At 37.6% G+C, this 24,382-nt stretch overlaps 2 protein-coding genes across 2 annotated transcripts; both read left to right on the plus strand.

The window, feature by feature from the left end:
• Positions 1-10,784: 10,784 nt before the first annotated feature.
• On the plus strand, positions 10,785-11,660 carry LOC142167121 (uncharacterized). The gene has a single exon (XM_075227277.1). The coding sequence runs from the start codon at positions 10,785-10,787 to the stop codon at positions 11,658-11,660; it is 876 nt and encodes a 291-aa protein (XP_075083378.1).
• A 162-nt stretch (positions 11,661-11,822) lies between these two features.
• On the plus strand, positions 11,823-19,962 carry LOC107763836 (uncharacterized). The gene is made up of 2 exons (XM_075227278.1): positions 11,823-13,673; positions 19,777-19,962. Exons 1-2 carry the CDS (start codon positions 11,823-11,825, stop codon positions 19,960-19,962), a joined length of 2,037 nt encoding a protein of 678 aa, XP_075083379.1.
• The last annotated feature ends 4,420 nt before the right edge of the window (positions 19,963-24,382 follow it).

The following is a 24,382-nucleotide window of genomic DNA, read 5'->3' on the forward strand; positions in this document are numbered from 1 at the left end:
TAAGACTTCACGACATACCAGAATCTATCATCTCTGACCAAGGTACGAAGTTTACATCATAGTTCTAGAGGGAAGTACAACGTGAGTTGGGTACTCGGGTAGAGTTGAGTACAACATTTCACCCTCAGACGGATGGGCAGTCCGAACACACAATTCAGATACTGGAGGATATGTTTCGTGTGTGTGTGATAGATTTTGGGGGTGCTTGGGACCCGTTCTTACAACTTGCGGAGTTTGCTTACAATAACAGTTACCAGTCGAGCATTCAGATGGCTCCGTATGAGGCCTTATATGGTAGGAGGTGCCGATCTCCAGTGGGTTAGTTTGAACCAGGCGAGGCTAGACTATTGGGTACAGACTTAGTTCAGGATGCCTTGGAAAAGGTTAAATTAATTCAGGATCGACTTTGTACAGCCCAATCTAGACAGAAGATTTATGCGGATCGGAAGGTTCGTAATGTTGCATTCATGGTTGGTGAGTGGGTCCTGCTCCAGTTTTTGCCTATGAAAGGTGTGATGAGGTTCGAGAAGTAGGGCAAGTTGAGCCCTAGGTATGTTGGGCCTTTTGAGATTCTTGAGAGAGTTGGAGAGGTGGCTTACAGACTTGCACTACTACCTAGTCTCTCTGCAGTTCATCCAGTGTTCCATGTTTTTATGCTCCGGAAGTATCACGACGATTCGTCTCATGTGTTAGACTTCAGTTCAATTCAGTTTAGTTGGACAAGGATCTATCTTATGTTGAGGAACTAGTGGCTGTTTTGGATAGGCAGGTTCGAAAGATGAGGTCAAAGAATATTGCTTTCGTGAAGGCTCGGTGGAGGGGTCAGTCGGTCGAGGAGGCGACTTGGGAGACCGAGTAGGATATGCGCAGCCGTTATCCTCATCTTTTCACCACTTTAGGTATGTCTCTATGCTCGTTCGATGACGAACGATTGTTTTAAAAGGGGGAGGATATAACGACCCGACCAGTAGTTTTAAAAGTTGTAGCCCCATTCCCCTATTTACTGCTCATTCTGTGCTTAATAACTATTATGTGACTTCCCAAAGTAGTCGGTTCAGGTTCGGAGAGATTTTAGAATGAATTGGAACACTTAGTTCCAAAGTTTAAAATTTAAGTTGAAAAGGTTGGATGGATGTCAACCTATGTGTAAACGACCCCGCACTAGAATTTTGATGATTCCAACTGCTCCGTATGGTGATTTTGGACTTAGGAGTATGATCGAAATTTTATTTGGAAGTCTCTAGTGAAATTAGGCTTGAAATGGCTAAAATAGGAATTTAAGTTTGGAAGTTTGACCGGAGAGTTGACCTTTTGATATCGGGGTTGGAATCCAGTTTCAAAAATTTTGATAGCCCCGTTATGTCATTTATGACTTGTGTGCAAAATTTGAGATCAATTGGATTTGATTTGATAGGTTTTGACATCGAATGTAGAAGTTGGAAATTCTTAAGTTTCAGTAAGCTTGAATTGGGGTGTGATTTGTGATTTTAGCATTATTTGATGTGATTTGAGGTTTCAAATAAGTTCGTATGATGTTTTAGGACTTGTTGGTATATTTGATTGAGGTACCGAGGGCCTCGGGTGAGTTTCAGATGGTTAACGGATCAAAAAGTGGGACTTAAACAGCTGCTGCAAATTTTCTTCTGCCCAGAAATCGAGCCCAGAAAATCGAGCCGATGAGCGAAGGCAGGCTCGAGGATCATGATCAACGGCAGACTCGAGGGCCATGATCGAAGGTAAAATCTCGAGGGCCATGATCGAAGGTAGGCTCGAGGGCCATGACCGAAGGCAAGGCTCGAGGGCCATGATCGAAGCCACGATCGAGGGTTGCCTGGGCAGAATTATAAAGGAGTGGATTTTTGACAAATTGGAGCTTGAGTAGAGGCGATTTTTGATAGATTTTCAAGGAAGAATATTGGGGTAAGTGATTCTAACTCGAATTTGGTCAATATACATGAATATATCATTGTTTTCACCATTTAATTAGTATTTTGAGATTGAAATTTGGAAAAATTTTAGAAATCTCATAGAAACGAATTTTTGAGATTTCGGTGTCGATTTGGAGTCGGATTTGAGTGAAACTGGTATGGTTGGACTCGTAATTGAATGGGTTATCGGATTTTGTGAGTTTCGTCGGATTCCGAGACGTAGGCCCGCATGCGATTTTTGAGCTAATTTCGGATTTTATTAAAAAATGCTGTATTTTCTTATGAAATTGATTCCTATAATTTTTGTTGACTGTATCAAATTATTTTGGCTAGATTCGAGCCATTCAGAGATGGATAATCGAGGAAAAGGCCTACTAGTGGATTAAATTGGAGTAAGTTAGTCAAGGTAAGTGAGTTGTCTAACCTTGTGTGGGGGAAATTTTTTCTAGGATTGGTATTGATGTGATAATTGTAATGTGATGAAAGTCATGTACACGAGGTGATGAGTTTGTATACGGGCTAAATGTGAAATATTATGTCTTTAAATGGTGTAGATCACTGTTACATATTAATTAAATAATTTTACCTTGTTATATTCTTTATCATTGATTTAATTTTTATATTTTAAATTTGCTTGACTTTTCCTGCTAATTGTTTTACATGTTTAGTTTAAACTTGATTTTTTTTATTCTGTGCATTTTTTTGAAGGTTGATTTTCTTTAATAAAAATATTATTAATATGAAGTATTTGACATTTTTAAATTTGGTATTGAAGTAACGTATTAAAAATTTTGAAATATTATTTTTGTTGAGTTATTTATTACCGAATATTTTTGGGAGATTGTTTGTACTTATTGTGATTGAGCCGTGAGCTCCCTGTTGTGGAAAATATTATTGATATTGTTTATTTTGGCAAATTGAAATATCTGAGCACTTGATGTGCAGATTGTGACATATTGTGATATTGATACGCATGCGGTGATATAAGGGTTGGGTGTTGAAATGCATGCGGTGAGATAAAGGTGGCTTGATACGTGTGGCTAGTAGGAGAACTCCTAGAAGTCATGCGGTGTAATAAGGGTGGCTAAAACGTGGGATGCTATTTCGAGAAAAATATTTTCTTTAAAATAAATTGTGAAGGCTCCCGCGGTGATATAAGAAAATTAGATATTGTGAATTTATTTATGATTTGGGACTACGAGGCGGTATCTCGGAAGTGCCCTTGTTGATATTGATTTATGGCCGCAGTTGCCTTTGATTATTGTTGTGATTTTCTTAAAGTTGAAAATAATTCTGTTTCGTTTCCACGAGATATTAATTGCCATTATTTGGTGTAATTAAATGGTGACATAATACTTGATTCATTTCCATTGTTATTTTATCTTATTATATTGTTAAACATTTTACCATGCCATTATTTATTTTTTAGTAGGGCCTGACCTGACCTCGTCACTACTCTACTGAGGTTAGACTTGGCACTTACTGGGTACCGTTGTGGTGTATCCATACTACGCTTCTGCACATCTTTTGTGCAGATCTAGGTGTGAACACCTAATTTTTGACCACACCCAAATTTTATACTATTTTAGCGTAAATATTTCTTTTAGGTCTAATCTTAATATTTTAAACTTACTCTTAATAGTTTTTTTTTTATACTACCAAAAATTACACTTTCAAAATTTATATATATATATATATATATATATATATATATATATATATATAGTATGCATATGATTGTTTTTTATTATTATTAGAATTTTAATAAGTTTTTCTTAGTATCATTTAAGTTACATGTAAATATTTAATTTTCCTATATTGTAAGAAATGTTGGTTAATCTTCTTATCCTTATAATTTATTTTATCTTTTAAAATAAAAGACAAAAAAAGGGAAGTGGAGCTAACGTCAAAAGAGTCAAAAATCAGATTCTTAATTTAGTTGCTAAACTCCCCACTTTTCTCCAGAACTCCTCATGTCTTTCCCCGTCTCTATCACCACATATTACTCACTCTTTATAATATGCACACACACTTTGTTTGATTTTTATTTTTATTTATTTATTATTATTATTATTTTTTTAAAATTTAAATAATTCCTAACTAACACCCATGATTCCCTCCTTCCAGCCCCATTACCCACTCCTTTCATCTCTAATTCCCCACGTCCCACTCCTCACATCCCAACTATCTCCTCAATCCAATCCCATGATCTTACACACATTCTATACAAATAGCACACACATGGACAAGGAAGTTCTGAAGGAAGAAGACCTCAAGAAATATTTAATTTTTCGAGAGAAAACGTTTGGCTAGTTTCAGCCTTTCATGAGCTGTAGAAAAAAAAATAGAAGTAGAGTTAGTAATGATATTTGAAGGCACGATGGAGAAGTGTATTTGAGTTTGGAGTGAAAGTTCCTTTCGAGTTCCGTTTCCTTAGAGATTAACCGAGGAGAACTTAGCTCGTAATTTTTCTGTTCGCGGTTCGTTGTCGCTTTTCAAATTCGACATCGAATATTATTACATTCGTTGGATTTTCTAGGAAAATATTTTACTTCAAAGGTCAGCATACTTACTTAATTCTTATTATTGTTATGTATGATGGAAGATATGAAGATTTGTTCAATTCAAGTTTAATTATTTTTCTCTGTAATCTTTTGTCTTTGAGTAAAATTCGTTGTTTTCATCTTTATAATGCTTACATGTTTGTTTGGGATGAGAATAAAAGCTAAGTAAAAAAGAAATAATTTTAAGTTTTAATAATATCTCTAGTTTAAATCTTTAGATATTCGTTTTAATAAAGAAAGTTCATGTTTCTAAATGATTTATTAAATTAAAAGATGTTGGCGTAAATTTTGTGGTATATTGCAGAATCTTTAATTAATAATAAATAATTCTTTCTATTATGAGATTTTTTTTTTGTGTTTGTTTCGTTTGTATTCGTGATATTTGAGTTTGAAGGAAAGTTTATGAGACTGGACAACCATTTATTTATTTGAACTAGAAGATACTTAGGAAATGTCTCGCTATATTCTCTTATATAGACTAGGTATCTCATGATATTTTATTTTACACTTTATATATTTAAAAGAAAAAAAAGGAAAAGAACAAAAAGAACGTCGGGCGATGTATTTAGAATCGTTAAGTTCACTAAAATGTTTCTTGGGCTTAATATTATTTCCTCAAAGTCTTTTTAGTAGAGTTTAATCTTCATAAATGGAATTGACATAATCCTTTAAAATTTCTGTTACTAATTGTTATGATTTACGACGATTTAAATTTCTCAATTTAGATTTATAGTTTAGTTTCTTTTATACCGTGTCCATATATTTTTAAAAAAATTCATGTAGCTCTTTGTCAGCTATTTGATAAGTGACGTTATGTGTGTTATGTTCGTGAGTTGAGCAACTTGTTCTTAAATAACTTGCTCTTAATTTTATTTTAACTAATGTATTTATTTTTATGTTTTCTATTATGGTTTATGTGAATTAATTGTTTGGGTTATTTCGTTCCATCCTATAATTTGTTGTGAATTTAGCAGTTGCTACCAGAATGTTCTTAATTAATTAAGTTATTTCATAGTTAGCCCAAATAATAAAATAATGGCTTGCTAGTTAGAACTAAATACAAATATTCATAAGTGAGTGAGAAATGCGGATTACGAGTTAATTTAAAGTCTGTTGTAAAAAAAAAAAGTAAGAGTGGTAATAGAAATTGTGAGCGAGCGATATGAGTTAGGAACTAATTCAAGACTCGTTGTAATAAGTAAAAATATTAATATAGAAATAAATATTTCAAATCTAAAAAGATAAATAAATGAAATACTTTGAATATGCTAGTATGCTTTAGGCACGTGTTATTCAATTGAATCATCGTGATTATATATACGTTCGCGTGACATAATTACGATTCCCAAAACTAATACCAAGGTATGCGTTCGCGCAACTTTGGGCGAAACAATCTTAAAAATAACAAAGTGTTATTAATTATGTATACGTACGCGTGATATGATTCTTGATACACCATACAAAATGAATACACGTACGCGTGATTCGTTTCAAGATAATTTCATAATTACGAATAATCAAGCAATTAAAAGCGATAAAAAGGTAAATGTACATAGGTTCTAAAATGAGTAATTAAATAATTTAATTAAGCCAGGTATGATTAAAGCGACCGTGTTAAAACTACAAAATCCGAGAGTGCTTCACACCTTCTCTCGGGTTAATAGAATTCTTTATCCGGTCTTCTGTGTTCGCGGACCGTAAAACATAATTAAATTTCCTCGATTTGGGATTTAAAATAAACTGGTGACTTGGGGCACCAGAAATTATCTCAAGTGGCGACTCTGAATCTAATAAATAATCTCATTTCGATTAATGTCACTTAAATTGGAAAAACTCCTTTGGCACCTATTCCTCGGAAAAAAGGAGGTGTGACAGCTCTGGCGACTCTGCTGGGGACCAGAACCCAGAATCTCTGGTTCAGGGTTCAGAATTCGAGCTTGTAATGTGATATATACTTGGCTTTATTGATTTGATGTTATTACTGTATTTTTGGGCCTAATGTGCTAATTACCGCTTTGATATTATTTGAACTGTATTAAATTATCTTCTTACGCCTCCCTTATGAGTCTTCTGAATTTATGGTGCACACGTGCACGTGGCCCACTTTTCTGTTAGAAGTCATACCAATTAGAACGAGGCTGGGTCAGTAACTAGGCCGGGTAGACTTTCGTGCTCCCGGTACATTGCTCCCACCTCGACTCGAGTTGTCCGCTTGGGTAAGCCATGTCTAGAACATACCCCAGGTTTAAACCTAGAATAACATAGCCTCATGCCGGATCCCTAGTAGGTACGTTTGTTTGCATCACGTGCATTTGGCTTTGGGGACTCAACACAGGGGTTGGGTCCGTCTAGGACAGGTGTACACGAAATTACAAGACCATACTGATGCATCTTATGTGCTACTTGTGCATTATGTTTGATTTGGTTTATGCATGTTGACCGGTTTCTAAAATAAAAATAAAAATATAAAAATATTGAGGGAAAACCAGAAAGAAGAAAATATGAGGGAGAAAATTTACCCGATTTTCGAAAATCTCAGTATTTACCCCCAAAAAAAAGAAGCCTGAATTTTTCAAAAAAAGTGTCATCCTATTCCTGAAATATTTACGAACTACGCGGGTCTGATTCTCACTGGATGTGAGATACGTAGGCAACCTTCATAGGGTTCGGCCCCATTTTTATAAAATAACTAAAAAAAAAGAAATGTGTCTAGTGTTTTTTTTAATCAAAAAATAAATAAGCAGACCCAACTTCGGTTAATCCCAAATCGTTCCTGTCAGAATAGCCTCAGAACATCTTCAAAATTGTTGAAGGGTTGTTCTCGCAAGAACGGACGTGTCTGTCAATTGGGAATCACTCTGACCATAATGACCTTCCCCCGGCCCTAAAACTATCCTTGAAAGTAAGAATGGGCCATAGTTGCAAAAATAGCCACCCTTTCTTCGGTCACAATTGCAAAAATAGCCCCCTTTTTCGTTGATTTTTCTTAAAATTGAGTTATTTACAAAAGATTGTTTTGCAAAAGGAGTGCATTGGTTCTGTCTCTTAAGACTAGTGTCAACCCTAACCTTAACCACCCACAGGTACAAAATGAGCACTGTCCAGAACACACCATTCACAGTTGTAGACGAGGCTCCACTTCAGCTTTATATGTGGTGGTATGATTTAGGAGAAGATGGTCAGAAATGGGTCACCGAGCACTTGGGAGCCCTTACAGATATTATGAAAATTAAACCACTGAACGATTTGATTGAGGCACTAGTGACCTTTTGGGACCCCGTTCACAATGTCTTTCGCTTCTCCGATTTTGGGCTAACTCCCACTTTAGAAGAGATAGCTGGATATTCCGGGTTTGGCAGGGATTTGAGAAACCAGGAGCTCATATTCCCAAGGGCTCTTTCTGTACACCGATTCTTCGATCTTCTGAACATCAGTAAGCAAATTAGAAAGACCAACATAGTCAAAGGGTGTTGTTCTTTCTACTTCTTGTACTCTAGGTTCGGGCAGCCAAATGGGTTTGAAATTCATGAAAAAGGCCTTAACAACAAGCAGAACAAAGACACATGGCAGATTCATCGTCGCTTCGCCTTCATAGTGGCGTTTTTGGGAATTATGGTCTTCCCAAACGAGGAGCGGACAATTGATACTCGCATAGCCAGGGTTATACAGGTCCTCACCACCAAAGAACATCACACACTTGCCCCGATCATTCTATCAGACATTTATCGGGCGTTGATTTTGTGCAAGTCCGGGGCAAAATTCTTCGAAGGGTGCAATATTTTGTCACAAATATGGTTGATTGAGCATCTCCGACATCACCCTAAGTTCATGAGCTATGGTCCGAGGAAGGACAATTTTATTGAGAGTTACGAAGAAAGAGTAAAAGATTACAACTCTCCAGAAGGGTTGGAAGCCTGGATATCCCACCTAAGATCTTTAAATGCAAGTCAAATTGAGTGGACTTTGGGATGGCCCCCGGTAAGAGAGGTGATACACATGTCAGCCCTAAAAAGTTATTTGCTGTTGTTTGGTTTGAGAAGTGTCCAGCCGTATGCGCCACACAGAGTTCTAAGACAGCTAGGAAGGTACCAAGTAGTACCTAAGGATGAAGATTTGAGTGTGCAAGTGATTGAGCTACACCCCAAAGCCCCACTCCCTGAAGCTTTAATCCAGCAAATTTGGAATGGTTGTCGTTACTTGAAAGATGATACTCAGGTGCCAGATCATGCGAGAGGTGAGGTAGATCCGGGTTATGATATATGGTTTGGGAAGAGGTCTCGCGTGGATGATGTGCCAGAGCCCAAAAGGCTCACAAAAAGGCCGCATGTTCAAAACATGCCTTAGAAGGCCTACTGGGGTGAACGGGAAAAGGGATACAAAACAACTATTCATGCCTTAGAAGAAAGGCTGAGAAACCTCAATTTAGAGAAAGACTTGCAAGAACAAGAAGCCGAAGGGGAAAAAAGAGTCTGATCCGCAAAAATGAATCCCTTCATGCTCAACTTCAACAGATGAAGAAAGCCTCTGAAGTGCCAGTGAGAAGTTGGAAAGACCAGAGAACCATTGCCAATCTGATGGAAAAGGTGCAAGATTATGATTCCCTCTTGGCAAAGACTGAAAAGGCGTTGGACAAAGCCAAGGAAAAGATCGTACAGCTAAATGAGAAGGCCGAATCAAGTAAGGATCGCCAAGTAACAAAATTTGAAGAAGAGAGGGCTCAATTCGAGAGAGAGAAGGCCCATTGGGTACGTTCAGAAGCTCAGCTCCATGCACAGTTGGAAGAAATGAGAAGGTACAATAGAGAATACCAGCATGCAGATTTTGATAGGGAGATGGCTCAGGCGAGACTCGAGCAGGCTAGACTTCGGGCTCAGTTAGAGTCAGCCTTAGATCGTGAGGGACACATAAGGGAGATAGCCACCACTCGCCAGCAGCAGTTACAAGATCGAGACCAGAATTTCCAGTACTTCAAAGAGCAAGTCCATAATTTGGCTGTTTATACCGCTCAAAGTTATGTGAACTGCCAAGGGATGGATTATGAGAAGTTTTTGGAGCATGCACCTACTTTTGCCCGTCATCTTGCAGCAGAGTTAGAAAGGATGTACCGTACATTAGGGGGTCAACAAGGGCAAGCCCCACCATGAGCAGATGTTCCGGTATTTGAAAGCAAGAAGATTGTGGAGTTGAATTATAGTCGTAGTTGTTAGAACTTTTCATGTAGTAGTTATGTTTTAGTTTTAGTCATTGTTGAATCTTTAAAATCGTTGTCTTTTAGTCTTGTCAGAGTTTGGTAAGTCATTTTCAATGTAATGTCCTTTCTGTTATTGTATTATTTTGTTTTGTTAAAAAAAAACTACTATTATTGTTTTCCCCTGAACTACGTAACGGTCTGATTGATGCGGCGTCATGATACGTAGGCAATCCTCATCGGATGCGATCATAACCATAATTAATCTAAAAAAAAATGAAAAAAAACGTTAAATTCAAGATGAAAATAAACCAATAAATCAATAAGCCGGGATGAAACATAAAGCCTTCCAAGATCATTTTAGAAATGAAAATGGCATTAGGTGCATGACATATAATGTGTGATTAATATCTGCAAAATGTCTAACTCTAACACGTTTGTTGTTTGTCATTTTAAAAGATAAAGTAAAACATAGGTGGTTGGTTTGTGGTTTAAACTGGCGACTCACCCTTACAACACGAGATCAAAAGGAAAAAGTAGAATGGCAAACAACAATGAGAATAAGTCAGATAATGATGATGTCCATGGACAATTGGTTGAACAAGGTTCAGGACTGGTTGAAGAAGTAAGAGTGTTGAAGCAACAATTGGTAGAGATGTACCAAGCCTGGGTGAATGGACAAGCACTGCCCTCACTACCCATAGGGCCTTCGGATAATCTTCATAATGTGTCAGTTGCCACTCAAGTGTCTATATCCATAACAAGTAACCCATTGTACCAACCTGGATTCAGTCCGAGCATTAGCCTTCCCACTATCCCCATTACCTCCATTCCACGTCCTCCAATCGCACCTCTCAGAAATGACCCACCTACTATACCCATTGTCCATACTTTCACTATCCCTCAACCGGCTCTTGCTCAAAAGTCCAATAATGATCCACAACTGGATGCTCATGATGCCCAACATTACTCTCCAGAACTGACTTTAAAGGTTCCAGATTCCTACAAGCATACTCATAACATGTTCCCAATTGAGATCGAAAAGCACGAAAAGAATATGGAACAAGAGGAAATGACCAGAAAAATAAGAGCTTGGAACAAACCATGAGAAACATACTGGGTTTGGGGGGCCACAAAAGTGTTTCGTTTAACGATCTATGCATGTTTCCCCATGTTCATTTGCCACCCGGCTTCAAGACCCCCAAGTTTGACAAGTATGATGGGCATGGTGATCCCGTTGCACATTTGAAGAGGTATTGTAACCAATTAAGGGGAGCGGGAGGCAAAGAAGAATTGCTTGTGGCTTATTTTGGGGAAAGTTTGACAGGAATTGCTTCAGAGTGGTTCATAGATCAAGACATCTCTCACTGGCACGTTTGGAATGACATGGCTCAAGATTTTATCCAACAGTTTCAGTATAACATTGATATAGTGCCAGACCGCTCCTCTCTCATCAACATAAAAAAGAAACCAACAGAAAGCTTCAAAGAATATGCAATCAAGTGGAGAGAGCGGGCTGTTAGGGTCAAACCACCAATGAATGAGGCAGAAATGATTGACTATTTTATCCAAGCTCAGGATCCTGATTACCTCCATTACATGTTGGCCGTCATTGGTAAACCTTTCGCTGAGGCGATTAAGATTGGTGAAATAGTTGAGAATAGCATGAAGTCAGGCAAAATTGTGAGTCAGGCAGCCCTTAAAGCGACCACACAAGCAATTCAAAGCGGGTCAAGCAGTTTCGAAAATTGGAAAAAGAAGGAGGAAGGATCCATGATGGCATCTGGGTTCGGGGGAGTTCAAAGAGGAATAGATCCTTCTTACGTGCAATTCCAACAAGGACTATCCAACCCTCCCCAACATTATTATCCGCCTCAAGGTCCCCGATACTTAGTTCCCCTACAACAATACACAGTGTTTAATGCTCAGGCTTATGCTAGGCCTCCCAATCACCAACAATGGCGGGCACCGATTCCATAAGGCTCCCGTCAACTCCGGTCGAATTTTCAGGCACCATATAATCCTCGTCCCCGACAAGAATATATGAGAGAATAGGAGCCAAAGAAAGAGTTCACCCCAATTGGAGAATCGTATACAAGCCTATTTCGAAAGTTGATGCAGTTAAAGTTGATTGAACCTATTATGCCGCGTTATGTGAATCCAAATTCAAAAGGTTTTGACTCAAATGCAAGATGTGAGTATCACTCTAACACCCAAGGGCATAGTACCGAAAACTGTTGGACATTAAAGAAAGCCATTGAAAATTTGATTGAAGCAAAGACAATTGTTGTAACAAACAATGAGGATACTCCTAATATCACAAACAATCCGCTCCCAACTCATGATAATACATATTTTATTGGGATGATTTGTGATGATCGGGATTATAAGCAGTCGGGCAAGACAGAGATGGTTGTTAGAACCATAGGGCCAGAACCAAAAGTGATAGTGAGCCTGCCGCAATTGGCACCGTTGATTGTGAAAGGTGCGAGTTCTAGTTTGAACTTAGCATGTTCTGAAAAAACGATTCTCTATGTTCCTGGAAGCACAAAAAAGGTTGAGGTTCAATTAGGTGGGCCAAAACTTTACATCCCCGGGGGCATTCAAAAGATCATTCCGAATAATGGTTTGAGGAATATAACAGAGTCAGTCATGATCCGACCTGTTGCCCAACTCCCAGTGACAAACACAAAAGTTATTCCCTGGAATTATAACAAGACAGTCATGACATACAAAGGAAAAGATATAGTTGAAAAAACAGGTGAAATGGGGGGCTTGACCCGCTCTGGAAGGTGTTATTCACCAGAGGAATTGAGAAAAGCTAAGCAAGCCAGGGAAAGTCACTTGCCAGTGAAAGAACCCATTACAGAAAAAGAAGTGGAGGAATTCCTTAAGAATATGAAAATGCAAGACTACTCAATCATTGAAAAACTAAGGAAAACTCCTGCTCAGATATCTTTGTTATCTCTGCTTTTGCATTCAGAAGAGCATCGTCGTGTATTGATCAAAACTCTGAACGAGGCATATGTCTCAGAAAAGACAACGGTGAATCAGCTAGAAAAAATGGCTGGAAGATTCTTTGACGTAAATAGAATTACTTTCAGCGATGATGATTTGCCTGAGGAAGGGGCTAGCCACAATAGAGCTTTGCATCTTATGGTCAAATGTGAAGGGCACTACGTAAAAGGAGTCATGATTGACGGAGGCTCAAGTGTAGATGTGTGTCCTCTTTCTACTCTACAACAGCTGAACATTGACACTAACAGAATTCGAATCAGTAATGTTAGCATCAGAGCTTTTGATGGTTCAAAAAGAGACACTATTGGGGAAATCGAACTCACCATGACAATCGGCCCGGTTGATTTTAACATTGCCTTTCAAGTGTTAGATATGGAAACTTCCTATAATTTTCTTTTGGGAAGGCCGTGGATCCATATGGCCAGAGCTGTACCATCCACCCTACATCAAATGGTCAAATTCGAGTGTGACGGGCAAGAAATTATTATTCATGGGGAGGACGACTCATCCGTCTATAAAGACCCGTCCATTCCATATATCGAGGCCAAGGAAGGATGTGAATCCATCATATATCAAGCATTTGAGGTGATTGAGGTGGACCAAGTGGAAGAAGGAAAACCAATTCTGCATCCCCGTCTTTCAGCCACATCTATGATAGTAGCTTCGCTAATGTTGAGGAATGGCTATGAACCAGGAAAAGGATTGGGATCCTCTCTACAAGGAATTGTGAACCCTATTGCTCCATTTTCGAAGAAAAATACCTTTGGCTTGGGCTTTAAACCAACATCAGCTGACATAGACAGAGTCAAGGCCCGTACAAAGAATGGTTGGAATCTGTCCAAACCAATCCCTCACATTGCCTACTCTTTTGTCAAGCCACAATTTGAAGAAGTCCAAAATCCTTCTACTCAGGATGACATTGACGGAGTTTGCCAGGGTCTCAAGGAGATGTTCTATGAGATCAATATGGTTCAAGTTGGGGAGGGCCCTAGCCTTGCAAGTGTTCAACTGATTGGTCCAGATACCTCGCTCAGCAACTGGGAAGCAACTCCTCTTCCCATCAGGAAGGAGTCTTGGTAGCCTGTTTTGTTATTTTTTCTGTATTTGGATTATTTTAAGGGTTGTAATCCACATATTTTAGTTTAATTGCTTTGCTGTGATGTTAACCCTTCTATCCTTTCAAATTCAATGAAATGAAGTTCCATTTTCGTAGTAAAATTCTATCTTTTTATTTCCCTAATTTTTGTTAATTTCTTATCATTTTCAGTTTCGATAATGCTGGCTTTAAAAACATGACATGCATGCGGAATTCATGCCCAGATCTTAAAAAGCTGTCTAATCTCGAAATAATGAATCAAGAAGTTGAGTATGACGAAGATGAGGCTTTTAGAGAAATAAAAAGGAAATTGGATCAATTTGAGAATAAGCCTAAGCCTAACTTAAATGAAACTAAGGCAATTAACCTGGGAAGTCCTGAAGAAACCAGAGAAACAAAAATAAGAATTCATACTGAACAAAAGACGAGAGATGCCATAATTCAAGTTTTATTCGAGTACAGAGATGTATTTGCTTGGTCGTATGATGACATGCCGGGTTTGAGTGCCGATCTAGTGGTCCATAAGCTTCCCACACATCCTAATTTTCCACCAATCCAGCAAAAACAAAGGAAGTTTAAGACAGACATGAGTGATAAGATTAAAGAAGAAATCACGAAGCAACTAAGTGCAAATGTGATCAGGGTCGTCCGATACACTACATGGTTAGCAAATGTTGTGCCAGTGCCAAAGAAGGATGGGAAAATCAGAGTTTGTGTTGACTATAGGGATTTAAACAAAGCAAGTCCAAAGGACAACTTTCCCTTACCCAACATTCATATCGATAAAGAAGATGCAGAAAAGCCCGCCTTCACAACTCTATGGGGAACTTATTGTTATAGGGTCATGCCATTCGGTTTGAAGAATGCAGGGGAACCTTACATGAGAGCCATGACTACCATATTCCATGACATGATGCATAAAGAGATTGAAGTGTACGTTGATAATGTGATCATTAAGTAGAGAACACAAGCTTACCATGTGCAAGACTTGAAAAAGTTCTTTGAAAGGCTACGAAGGTACAATCTCAAACTCAATCCAGCCAAATGTGCATTTGGAGTTCCTTCTGGGAAGCTTTTGGGTTTTATAGTTAGTCGAAGAGGCATTGAGTTAGATCCCTCCAAGATAAAGACCATTCGAGAGCTGCCTCCCCCGAAGAACAAAACAGAAGTCATGAGTTTACTCGGGAGGTTGAATTACATTAGCAGGTTCATCTCGCAGCTTACAACCACATGTGAGCCTATTTTTAAGTTGTTGAAAAATAACGCCGCTATCAAGTGGACAGATGAGTGCCAAGAAGCTTTTGATAAGATCAAGGAATATTTGTCAAATCCCCCTGTTTTGGTCCCGCCGGAACCTGATAGGCCTCTGTTTTTATATTTGTCAGTAATGGATAGTTCCTTTGGTTGTGTTCTGGGTCAACATGATGCCACAGGCAAAAGGGAACAAACAATATATTATTTGAGCAAAACGTTCACCACTTATGAGGCCAAATACACTCTTTTGGAAAGGACATGTTGCGCCTTAACCTGGGTCGCCCAGAAGCTTAGGCATTATCTTTTGGCCTATACAACTTACCTCATATCCCGAATGGATCCCCTGAAGTACATCTTTCAGAAGCCGATGCCAACAGGCAAATTGGCAAAGTGGCAAATCTTGCTCACAGAGTTTGATATTGTTTATGTCACTCGCACTGCCATGAAGGCACAAGCTTTGGCTGATCATCTGGCAGAAAACCCGGTTGATGATGAGTATGAATCTTTGAACACATATTTCCCAGATTAAGAGGTCAATTTAGTTGAAGAAGTAGTCCAAGATGAAAGTCAAATTTGGAAACTATACTTTGAGGGGACTATCAACATCAAAGGCGTAGGGATTGGGACAATTCTGGTATCACCTACTGGGCAACACTACCCTGCTACAGCGCGACTTCGTGTTTTCTGTACAAACAACACAGCAGAATATGAAGCTTGCATCATGGGTCTGAACATGGCAATAAATCTAAATGTGCATGAATTGTTGGTGATGGGAGATTCAGATTTGCTTATTCGGCAAGCTCAAGGTGATTGGGAGACTCGAGACATCAAGCTCATTCCATATAGACAATGTGTGGAGGATCTTAGCAAAAGGTTCAAGTCCATCGAATTCAGGTACATTCCCAGGTTTCATAATGAATTAGCTGATGCCTTGGCCACCCTAGCCACAATACTTCCATATCCGGGTAATACTCACATTGACCCATTAGAAATTCAAATTCAGTATCAACATGGTTATTGCAATACAATTGAAGCAGAACCAGATGGTGAACCATGGTATCGTGATATTAAACAGTTTCTGAAAACAAGAGAATATCCGGAACATGCTAATAGGGATCAAAAGAGAACTATTAGGCGACTCTCTAATGGTTTCTTTTTGAGTGGGGAAATCCTATACAAAAGAACTCTGGATTTGAATTTGTTGAGATGTGTGGATGCCAAAGAAATTGAAATGATTATGAATGAGGTGCATTCGGGAGTTTGTGATCCGCACATGAATGGATATGTTCTAGCAAAGAAAATCCTTCGGGCAGGATATTATTGGTTTACTATGGAACGATATTGCTTTCGTTTTGTTCGCAAGTGCCACCAGTGTCAGATTCACAGTGATTTGATTCACTCGCCACCTTCAGAGTTGTATCCTATGTCGGCTCCTTGGCCTTTTGTTGCTTGGGGAATGGACGTCATTGGCCCAATCGAGCCAAAAGCTTCAAATGGGCACAGATTCATCTTGGTTGCAATTGATTACTTCACCAAATGGGTGGAAGCTATTACATTGAAAGCAGTTACCAAGAAAGCAGTAGTAGACTTTGTTCACTCCAACATTATCTGTCGTTTCGGTATTCCAAAAACCATTATTACAGATAATGCTGCTAATTTGAATAGTCATCTGATGAAGGAGGTATGTGAACAATTTAAAATTGAGCATCGCAATTCTACTCCTTACCGTCCCAAAGCTAATGGAGCTATTGAAGCTGCGAATAAGAACATCAAGAAGATTCTTAGGAAGATGATCCAACGGTCTAGACAATGGCACGAGAAACTGCCTTTTGCTCTTTTGGGATACCGGACAACTATCCGTACATCAGTTGGCGCAACGCCCTACTTATTGGTTTATGGAACTGAAGCGATCATACCTGCTGAAATTGAGATTCCCTCTCTCCGAATCATTGTTGAAGCAGGGATTGAGGACACTGAATGGGTGAAGTCCCGATTGGAACAGTTGAATTTGATTGATGAAAAGCGTTTGGCGGCAGTTTGTTTTGGTCAGTTATACCAACAAAGAATGGCACGCGCTTACAATAGAAAAGTGCGCCCAAGACAATTCGAGGTAGGACAACTTGTTTTGAAACGTATATTTTCGCACCAGGAAGAAGCAAAAGGAAAGTTCGCCCCAAATTGGCAAGGTCCTTACCTCGTCAAGAAAGTATTGTCAAAAGGAGCTCTTCACTTGGCAGATATAGAAGAAAAGGTGACTGATATATCCGTCAATGCATATGCGATCAAGAGATACTATGTATGACATGGCTTTGTTGGGGCATTCTTATATTTAGCATTTTCAAGTTGGGATGACGAAAGGCTATCATTCTCACTACCCAAACACTGGTCAACCCTAGTTATCCCTTTGAAGCCTTGTTTATATTTCTTTGTTTTCCCCTCTTTTGGAACCAATGTACTTTAAAAAAAAAAAATTAATCAAAACAAGTTCATGTTAATTGAACTACGTTCGACCTGATTCCGAAAGGATACGTAGGCAGCCTCACTCTGGGGTTCGGTCACACCAAAATAAAAATCCATATTTTTCCAGTATTCAAAGAAACTAGGGCAAGATTTTATTTTATTTTCGATGGTTGTTCCATCAAAATGGTTCCAAAAGTTGTAATTCAGTTGAATAGTTCTTTTTACCTTTCCCTGCTAAGACTTTCTTATCAACTTTCGAGAATGCTAAGTCAGTAAACTATGGGTAATGCCTCAGCCATTGAAGAGAGAAAAAATAAATGAGAGAGTATTATTAGTGAAAACCTTCACGGGCACTATAAGGCAATAGTGAGTTGAGAGAAAGGCAAATGAGAGAGGTCAATTGGTGAAAACCCACAAAGGGCATCATTGATCGATTTAAGGCTTCGTACATCCCGACACAAGCATGGTTAAGGCAAAGAACTTAGTTTCAAAGTTAAGTTTACAATAGATTTTGAGAATTAGACGGTTCAAACGGATTGGGCATCTAGTCCAAAGTGCATGTCATGTTCATTGAAGTCAGCATATTTCCTCCAGATAAGTCCTTTCTTATTCTTTCCTCTGAAAGGGACACTTCTTGATTAATTTGTAATACCTATTAGTTCACCTTCTTATTTTCTTTCGCATTACTTTTTTGAGTCTCTTTCAGTCTAATTTTGTCAAAGCAAAGCAAAGAAAAGGCCGCAAAACTGGTTACAGTTTCCCCGTTATATAAAACAAAGATTGCTGGGCATAAACCGTATGGGCAAAGGCATAAAGCCATCTGTGATTTTTCCTGACGAACAAAAGGCTTGAAGGACTGAACAATGCTTCAAGGTTCAACAAAAGTTACTCAGTTAAAAGTTGTTTTGGGAGCAAGGTTGTTTGCATCATAAACACAAGTGGTGATAGGCGCAAAATAGTCTGGTTTTGATGTTGAGAAAGAAGATCTCCAGAAAGTAAAGACAAAATCTCCCGGTGATTTGTACAACCATCGACAGAGTAAACTTTTCTAATAAGTGTAATGGACTCGAGGTCAAGTCACCCAAGAAATCAATGCCACAAACTGACCACCATTTTAAAACTAACGAATCTTTCTTTGTTCAGAATAGGAACATAACAATTTTAGGAAACAGTTCGTGAAAAGACAAACACCACCAAGTGAAGTTTTCAAATACTTGATTTCCTTCCAATATACATGTAATCATGTTATTTTTAGTTTCATTATAAGGAATCAATACCCTATCTTCACCTTAGGGCACTACATCCCCTGGTTGCATTTCTTATTGCTAACATAGGGTACGACATTCCCTAGTAGCATCTCAAAACGCCATGAGCCTCAACTTTCTGCCAACATAGGGTGCGACATTCCCTAGTAGCATCCTAGAGTGCCAAGAGCCTCACCTTATTGCCAATACAGGGCACTACATCCCTTGGCTGCCTTACTTTCTGCCAACATAGGGTACGACATTCCCTAGTAGCATCCTAGAGTGCCACGAGCCTCATTTTTATTGCCAACATAGGGTACGACACTCCCTAGTAGCATCTCAGAACGCCATGAGCCTCGACGTTCTGCCAACATAGGGCATGACATTCCGTAGTAGCATCCCAGAGTGCCAAGAGCCTCACCTTATTGCCAATACAGGGTACTACATCCCCTGGCTGCCTTACTTTCTGACAACATAGGGTACGACATTCCCTAGTAGCATCCCAGAGTGCCACGAGCCTCATTTTTATTGCCAACATAGGGTACGACATTCCCTAGTAGCATCTCAGAACGCCATGAGCCTCATCTTATTTCCAACACAGGGTACTACATCCCCTATCTGCATTACTTTCTGCCAACATAGGGTACGACATTCCGTAGTAGCATCCCAGAGTGCCAAGAGCCTCACCTTATTGCCAATACAGGGTACTACATCCCCTGGTTGCCTTACTTTCTGCCAACATAGGGTACGACATTCCCTAGTAGCATCTTAGAGCGCCACGAGCCTCATCTTATTGTCAACATAGGATACTACATCCTTTGGTTGCCTTCCTTCGTGTTAACATAGGGTACGACATCCCATATTATTCAAAAAAAAAGAGAGGAAGAAACTCGTGTCTTTTTCAATCCTTTATTGTGCAATAGCAAAGATAGTTTTATATATTTTCAATAACTCACAAAAATTTCCTAGTGCAAACTGGGGCAGAAAAGTTTTGTTTGTTTTGTTTGTTTGTGATGACTTATAGGTTTTTCTGCAAAGCACGGATTGGATGTGTAAAAATAAGATTCCATCTCTTGCCAGAGAAAGTGGAACATTTGATCTCAATACTAGCCACAACCAGCTTTGGCGTAATGCATGCAGAGACATAGGGTCTCAAGATCCATCTTCTCATCAGCTGATCAAGAAACAAGCCTATGAGAATATTTCATAGTTTGTTACACTGAGAGCTTCAAGTTTCAGTCTAAAGTCAATGGGGAAGCAAGTCAAGAATCAAGACAAGATTCCAGATGGCATTTAGATAGGAATTTTGTAACTTTTAGATTTCAAGAGTATGTAATTTTCTTTTCATTTTGATGTAATAGTAGGAACCGCGGATCGGAACCTCGACGGAACTTCACTCGACTCCCCCTCTAAGCATACTCCATCACACTTCTTCCACTTGAACTACACGCGACTTGATTTCCTTATAATCCGGGATATGTAGGCTACCTAAAACCAAGGCTCGGTCGCAACCCCTTCTTTTCTCTTCTTTTCCCTTTTAAATAATAGTGAGGTAAAAAATCAGTCACCTTGTTCATTTTCTTTGCCTGAAAACTCTTCATGTTTCCAAGCAAAGAGGGGCATGTTGTGAACACCTAATTTTTTACCACACCCAAATTTTATACTATTTTAGCATAAATATTTCTTTTAGGTCTAATCTTAATATCTTAAACTTTGATCTTACTCTTTATAGTTTTTTTTATATACTACAAAAAAAACATTCAAAAAATATATATGTACATTCACACACATATATATAGTATGTATATGATTTTTGTTTTATTTTATTATTAGAATTTTAATAAGTAAGCTATAAAATTTTTCTTAGTATCATTTAAGTTACATTTAAGTTACATGTAAATATTTAATTTTTCTATATTGTAAGAAATGTTGGTTAATCTTCTTATCCTTATAATTTAATTTCTCTTTTTAAAAAAAAGGGAAGTGGAGCTAACGTCAAAAGAGTCAAAAATCAGATTTTTAATTTAGTTAACTTTGCTAAACTCCCCACTTTTCTCCAGAACTCCTCACGTCTTCCCCCGTCTCTATCACCACATATTACTCACTCTTTATAATATGCACACACACTTTGTTTGATTTTTATTTTTATTTATTATTTTTTTTTAAATTCAAATAATTCCTAACTAACACCCATGATTCCCTCCTCCCAGCCCCATTACCCACTCCTTTCATCTCTAATTCCCCACGTCCCACTCCTCACATCCCAACTATCCCCTCAATCCAATCCCATGATCTTGCACACATTCTATACAAATAGCACACACTTGGATAAGGAAGTTCTGAAGGAAGAAGACCTCAAGAAATATTTGATTTTTTGAGAGAAAACGTTTGGCTAGTTTCAGCCTTGCATGAGCTGTAGAAAAAAAAAATAGAAGTAGAGTTAGTAATGATATTTGAAGGCACGATGGAGAAGTGTATTTGAGTTTGGAGTGAAAGTTCCTTTCGAGTTCCGTTTCCTTAGAGATTAACCAAGGAGAACTTAGCTCGTGATTTTTCTGTTCGCGGTTCGTTGTCGCTTTTCAAATTCGACATGGAATATTATTACATTCGTTGGATTTTCTAGGAAAATATTTTGCTTCAAAGGTCAGCATACTTACTTAATTCTTGTTATTGTTATGTATGATGGAAGATATGAAGATTTGTTCAATTCAAGTTTAATTTTTTTTCTCTATATTCTTTTGTCTTTGAGTAAAATTCGTTGTTTTCATCTTTATAATGCTTACATGTTTGTTTGGGATGAGAATAAAAGCTAAGTAAAAAAGAAATAATTTTAAGTTTTAATAATATCTCTAGTTTAAATCTTTAGATATTCGTTTTAATAAAGAAAGTTCATGTTTCTAAATGATTTATTAAATTAAAAGATGTTGGCGTAAATTTTGTGGTATATTGCAGAATCTTTAATTAATAATAAATAATTCTTTCTATTATGAGTTTTTTTTTTTTTTTTTTTGTGTTTGTTTCGTTTGTATTCGTAATATTTGAGTTTGAAGGAAAGTTTATGAGACTGGACAACCATTTATTTATTTGAACTAGAAGATACTTAGGAAATGTCTCGCTATATTCTCTTATATAGACTAGGTATCTCATGATATTTTATTTTACACTTTATATATTTAAAAGAAAAAAAAGGAAAAGAACAAAAAGAACGTCAGGCGATGTATTTAGAATCGTTAAGTTCACTAAAATGTTTCTTGGGCTTAATATTATTTCCTCAAAGTTTTTTTAGTAGAGTTTAATCTTCATAAATGGAATTGACATAATCCTTTAAAATTTCTGTTACTAATTGTTATGATTTACGACGATTTAAATTTTTCAATTTAGATTTATAGTTTAGTTTCTTTTATACCGTGTCCATATGTTTTAAAAAAAATTCATGTAGCTCTTTGTCAGCTATTTGATAAGTGACGTTATGTGTGTTATGTTCGTGAGTTGAGCAACTTGTTCTTAAATAACTTCCTCCTAATTTTATTTTAACTAATGTATTTATTTTTATGTTTTCTGTTATGGTTTATGTGAATTAATTATTTGGGTTATTTCGTTCCATCCTATAATTTGTTGTGAATTTAGCAGTTGCTACCAGAATGTTCTTAATTAATTAAGTTATTTCATAGTTATCCCAAATAATAAAATAATGGCTTTCTAGCTAGAACTAAAAATAAATATTCATAAGTGAGTGAGAAATGCGGATTACGAGTTAATTTAAAGTCTGTTGTAAAAAAAAAAAGTAAGAGTGGTAATAGAAATTGTGAGCGAGCGATATGAGTTAGGAACTAATTCAAGACTCGTTGTAATAAGTAAAAATATTAATATAGAAATAAATATTTCAGATCTAAAAAGATAAATAAATGAAATACTTTGAATATGCTAGTATGCTTTAGGCACGTATTAATCAATTGAATCATCGTGATTATGTATACGTTCGCGTGACATAATTACGATTCCCAAAACTAATACTAAGGTATGCGTTCGCGCAACTTTGGGCGAAACAATCTTAAAAATAACAAAGTGTTATTAATTGTGTATACGTACGCGTGACATGATTCTTGACACACCATACAAAATGAATACACGTACGCGTGATTCGTTTCAAGATAATTTCATAATTACGAATAATCAAGCAATTAAAAGCGGTAAAAAGGTAAATGTACATAGGTTCTAAAATAAGTAATTAAATAATTTAATTAAGCCAGGTATGATTAAAGCGACCGTGCTAAAACTACTGAATCCGAGAGTGCTTCACACCTTCTCTCGGGTTAATAGAATTCCTTACCCGGTCTTCTGTGTTCGCGGACCGTAAAACATAATCAAATTTCCTCGATTTGGGATTTAAAATAAACTGGTGACTTGGGACACCAGAAATTATCTCAAGTGGCGACTCTGAATCTAATAAATAATCTCATTTCGATTAATGTCACTTTAAATTGAAAAAACTCCTTTGGCACCTATTCCTCGGAAAAAAGGAGGTGTGACACTAGGTACATCTTATCAGCCCAGACATCAGTAAATTACTTTTGTACGGAGACTTCGAGGTATATCTTCCAGCGCCCGCAGACTCCGAAGTCCCCTTCTATCATTATCATGTTGCTTCTTTATTTTTCTTAAATCTTGATATATAGAGACATTGAGGATAAATTTTTAGAATCTTGTGACTTATTTCTACCGGGTTTTGGGAGTTGTAATTTTTTGAATTATAGTTTATTTATTTCGGATATATTCCGCATTGATAGACTTATCTAATCTTAGAGACTAAGTGCCATCATGACCTCCTACGGAAGGAATTTGGGGTCGTGACAAAACGATTGATAGAAGAAACAATTTGACTAAAATACCAAAACCTACCAAAAAATAATATTGGCTCTGTTTTCTGTATATATTAGAATGAATGTGTGTATGAATCCATCCTCTCTTACAAACGATAACCACCCTTAATATAGCGGTGGAATTCCATTTTGGATGTAATTAAAAATACATATTGGGGATCCCATGATAAACTAATTAATTAACTTTTCCTTGATTTATGCCGAGATTCTCTTCCCAAATGCGGCTATAACGGCTCTTTTATCCCTTGGCTCGATCTCGATCTTGGCCGATCTTGGTATGGGTCAGTATCTGGGTCTCGAGCTAGATATTGACTTGAGCTCGATATCGATCGGTCTCTGGGTCTCGAGCTCGATATTGACCCGAGCTCGATATCGATTGGTCTCTGTGTCTCGAGCTCGATATTGATCGGCTTCTGGATCTCGAGTTCGATATTATAACGATGAACCTCGGTCCATCATGCTCCAATCTTGAGTAATCACACGAAGGGCAAACTCAGTTTTGATCATATACACTAATTATTCGGCAACTAAAACAATCTATCATCTTATTCAAAGAAACGATTTTTATCGAGGAGAGGACGTCAAAATTTAACCAAGCAACAAGACCACTAATATGAGCCATATCAGAAAGCGAAAGAGCACCATATTTATCAACATGGGTAAGCACTTCCAATACAAATAATTAATTTAGGCATAAAATTCTACTCCATCTCCTCTGACCTATCTTTTAAGAAAAATGATACTGTATAG

This window comes from Nicotiana tabacum, chromosome 12 (assembly GCF_000715075.1).
Source record: "Nicotiana tabacum cultivar K326 chromosome 12, ASM71507v2, whole genome shotgun sequence".
Taxonomy (NCBI): domain Eukaryota; kingdom Viridiplantae; phylum Streptophyta; class Magnoliopsida; order Solanales; family Solanaceae; genus Nicotiana; species Nicotiana tabacum.

Excerpts from the sequence above, each read along its gene's own strand:
- LOC142167121 (XM_075227277.1), top strand. The coding sequence starts at position 10,785 with ATGAGAAACATACTGGGTTTGGGGGGCCACAAAAGTGTTTCGTTTAAC.
- LOC107763836 (XM_075227278.1), top strand. The coding sequence starts at position 11,823 with ATGCCGCGTTATGTGAATCCAAATTCAAAAGGTTTTGACTCAAATGCA. Across the intron at positions 13,674-19,776 it reads ATGAGATCAATATGGTTCAA|GTTTTTCTGCAAAGCACGGA; the intron begins GTTGGGGAGGGC and ends GATGACTTATAG.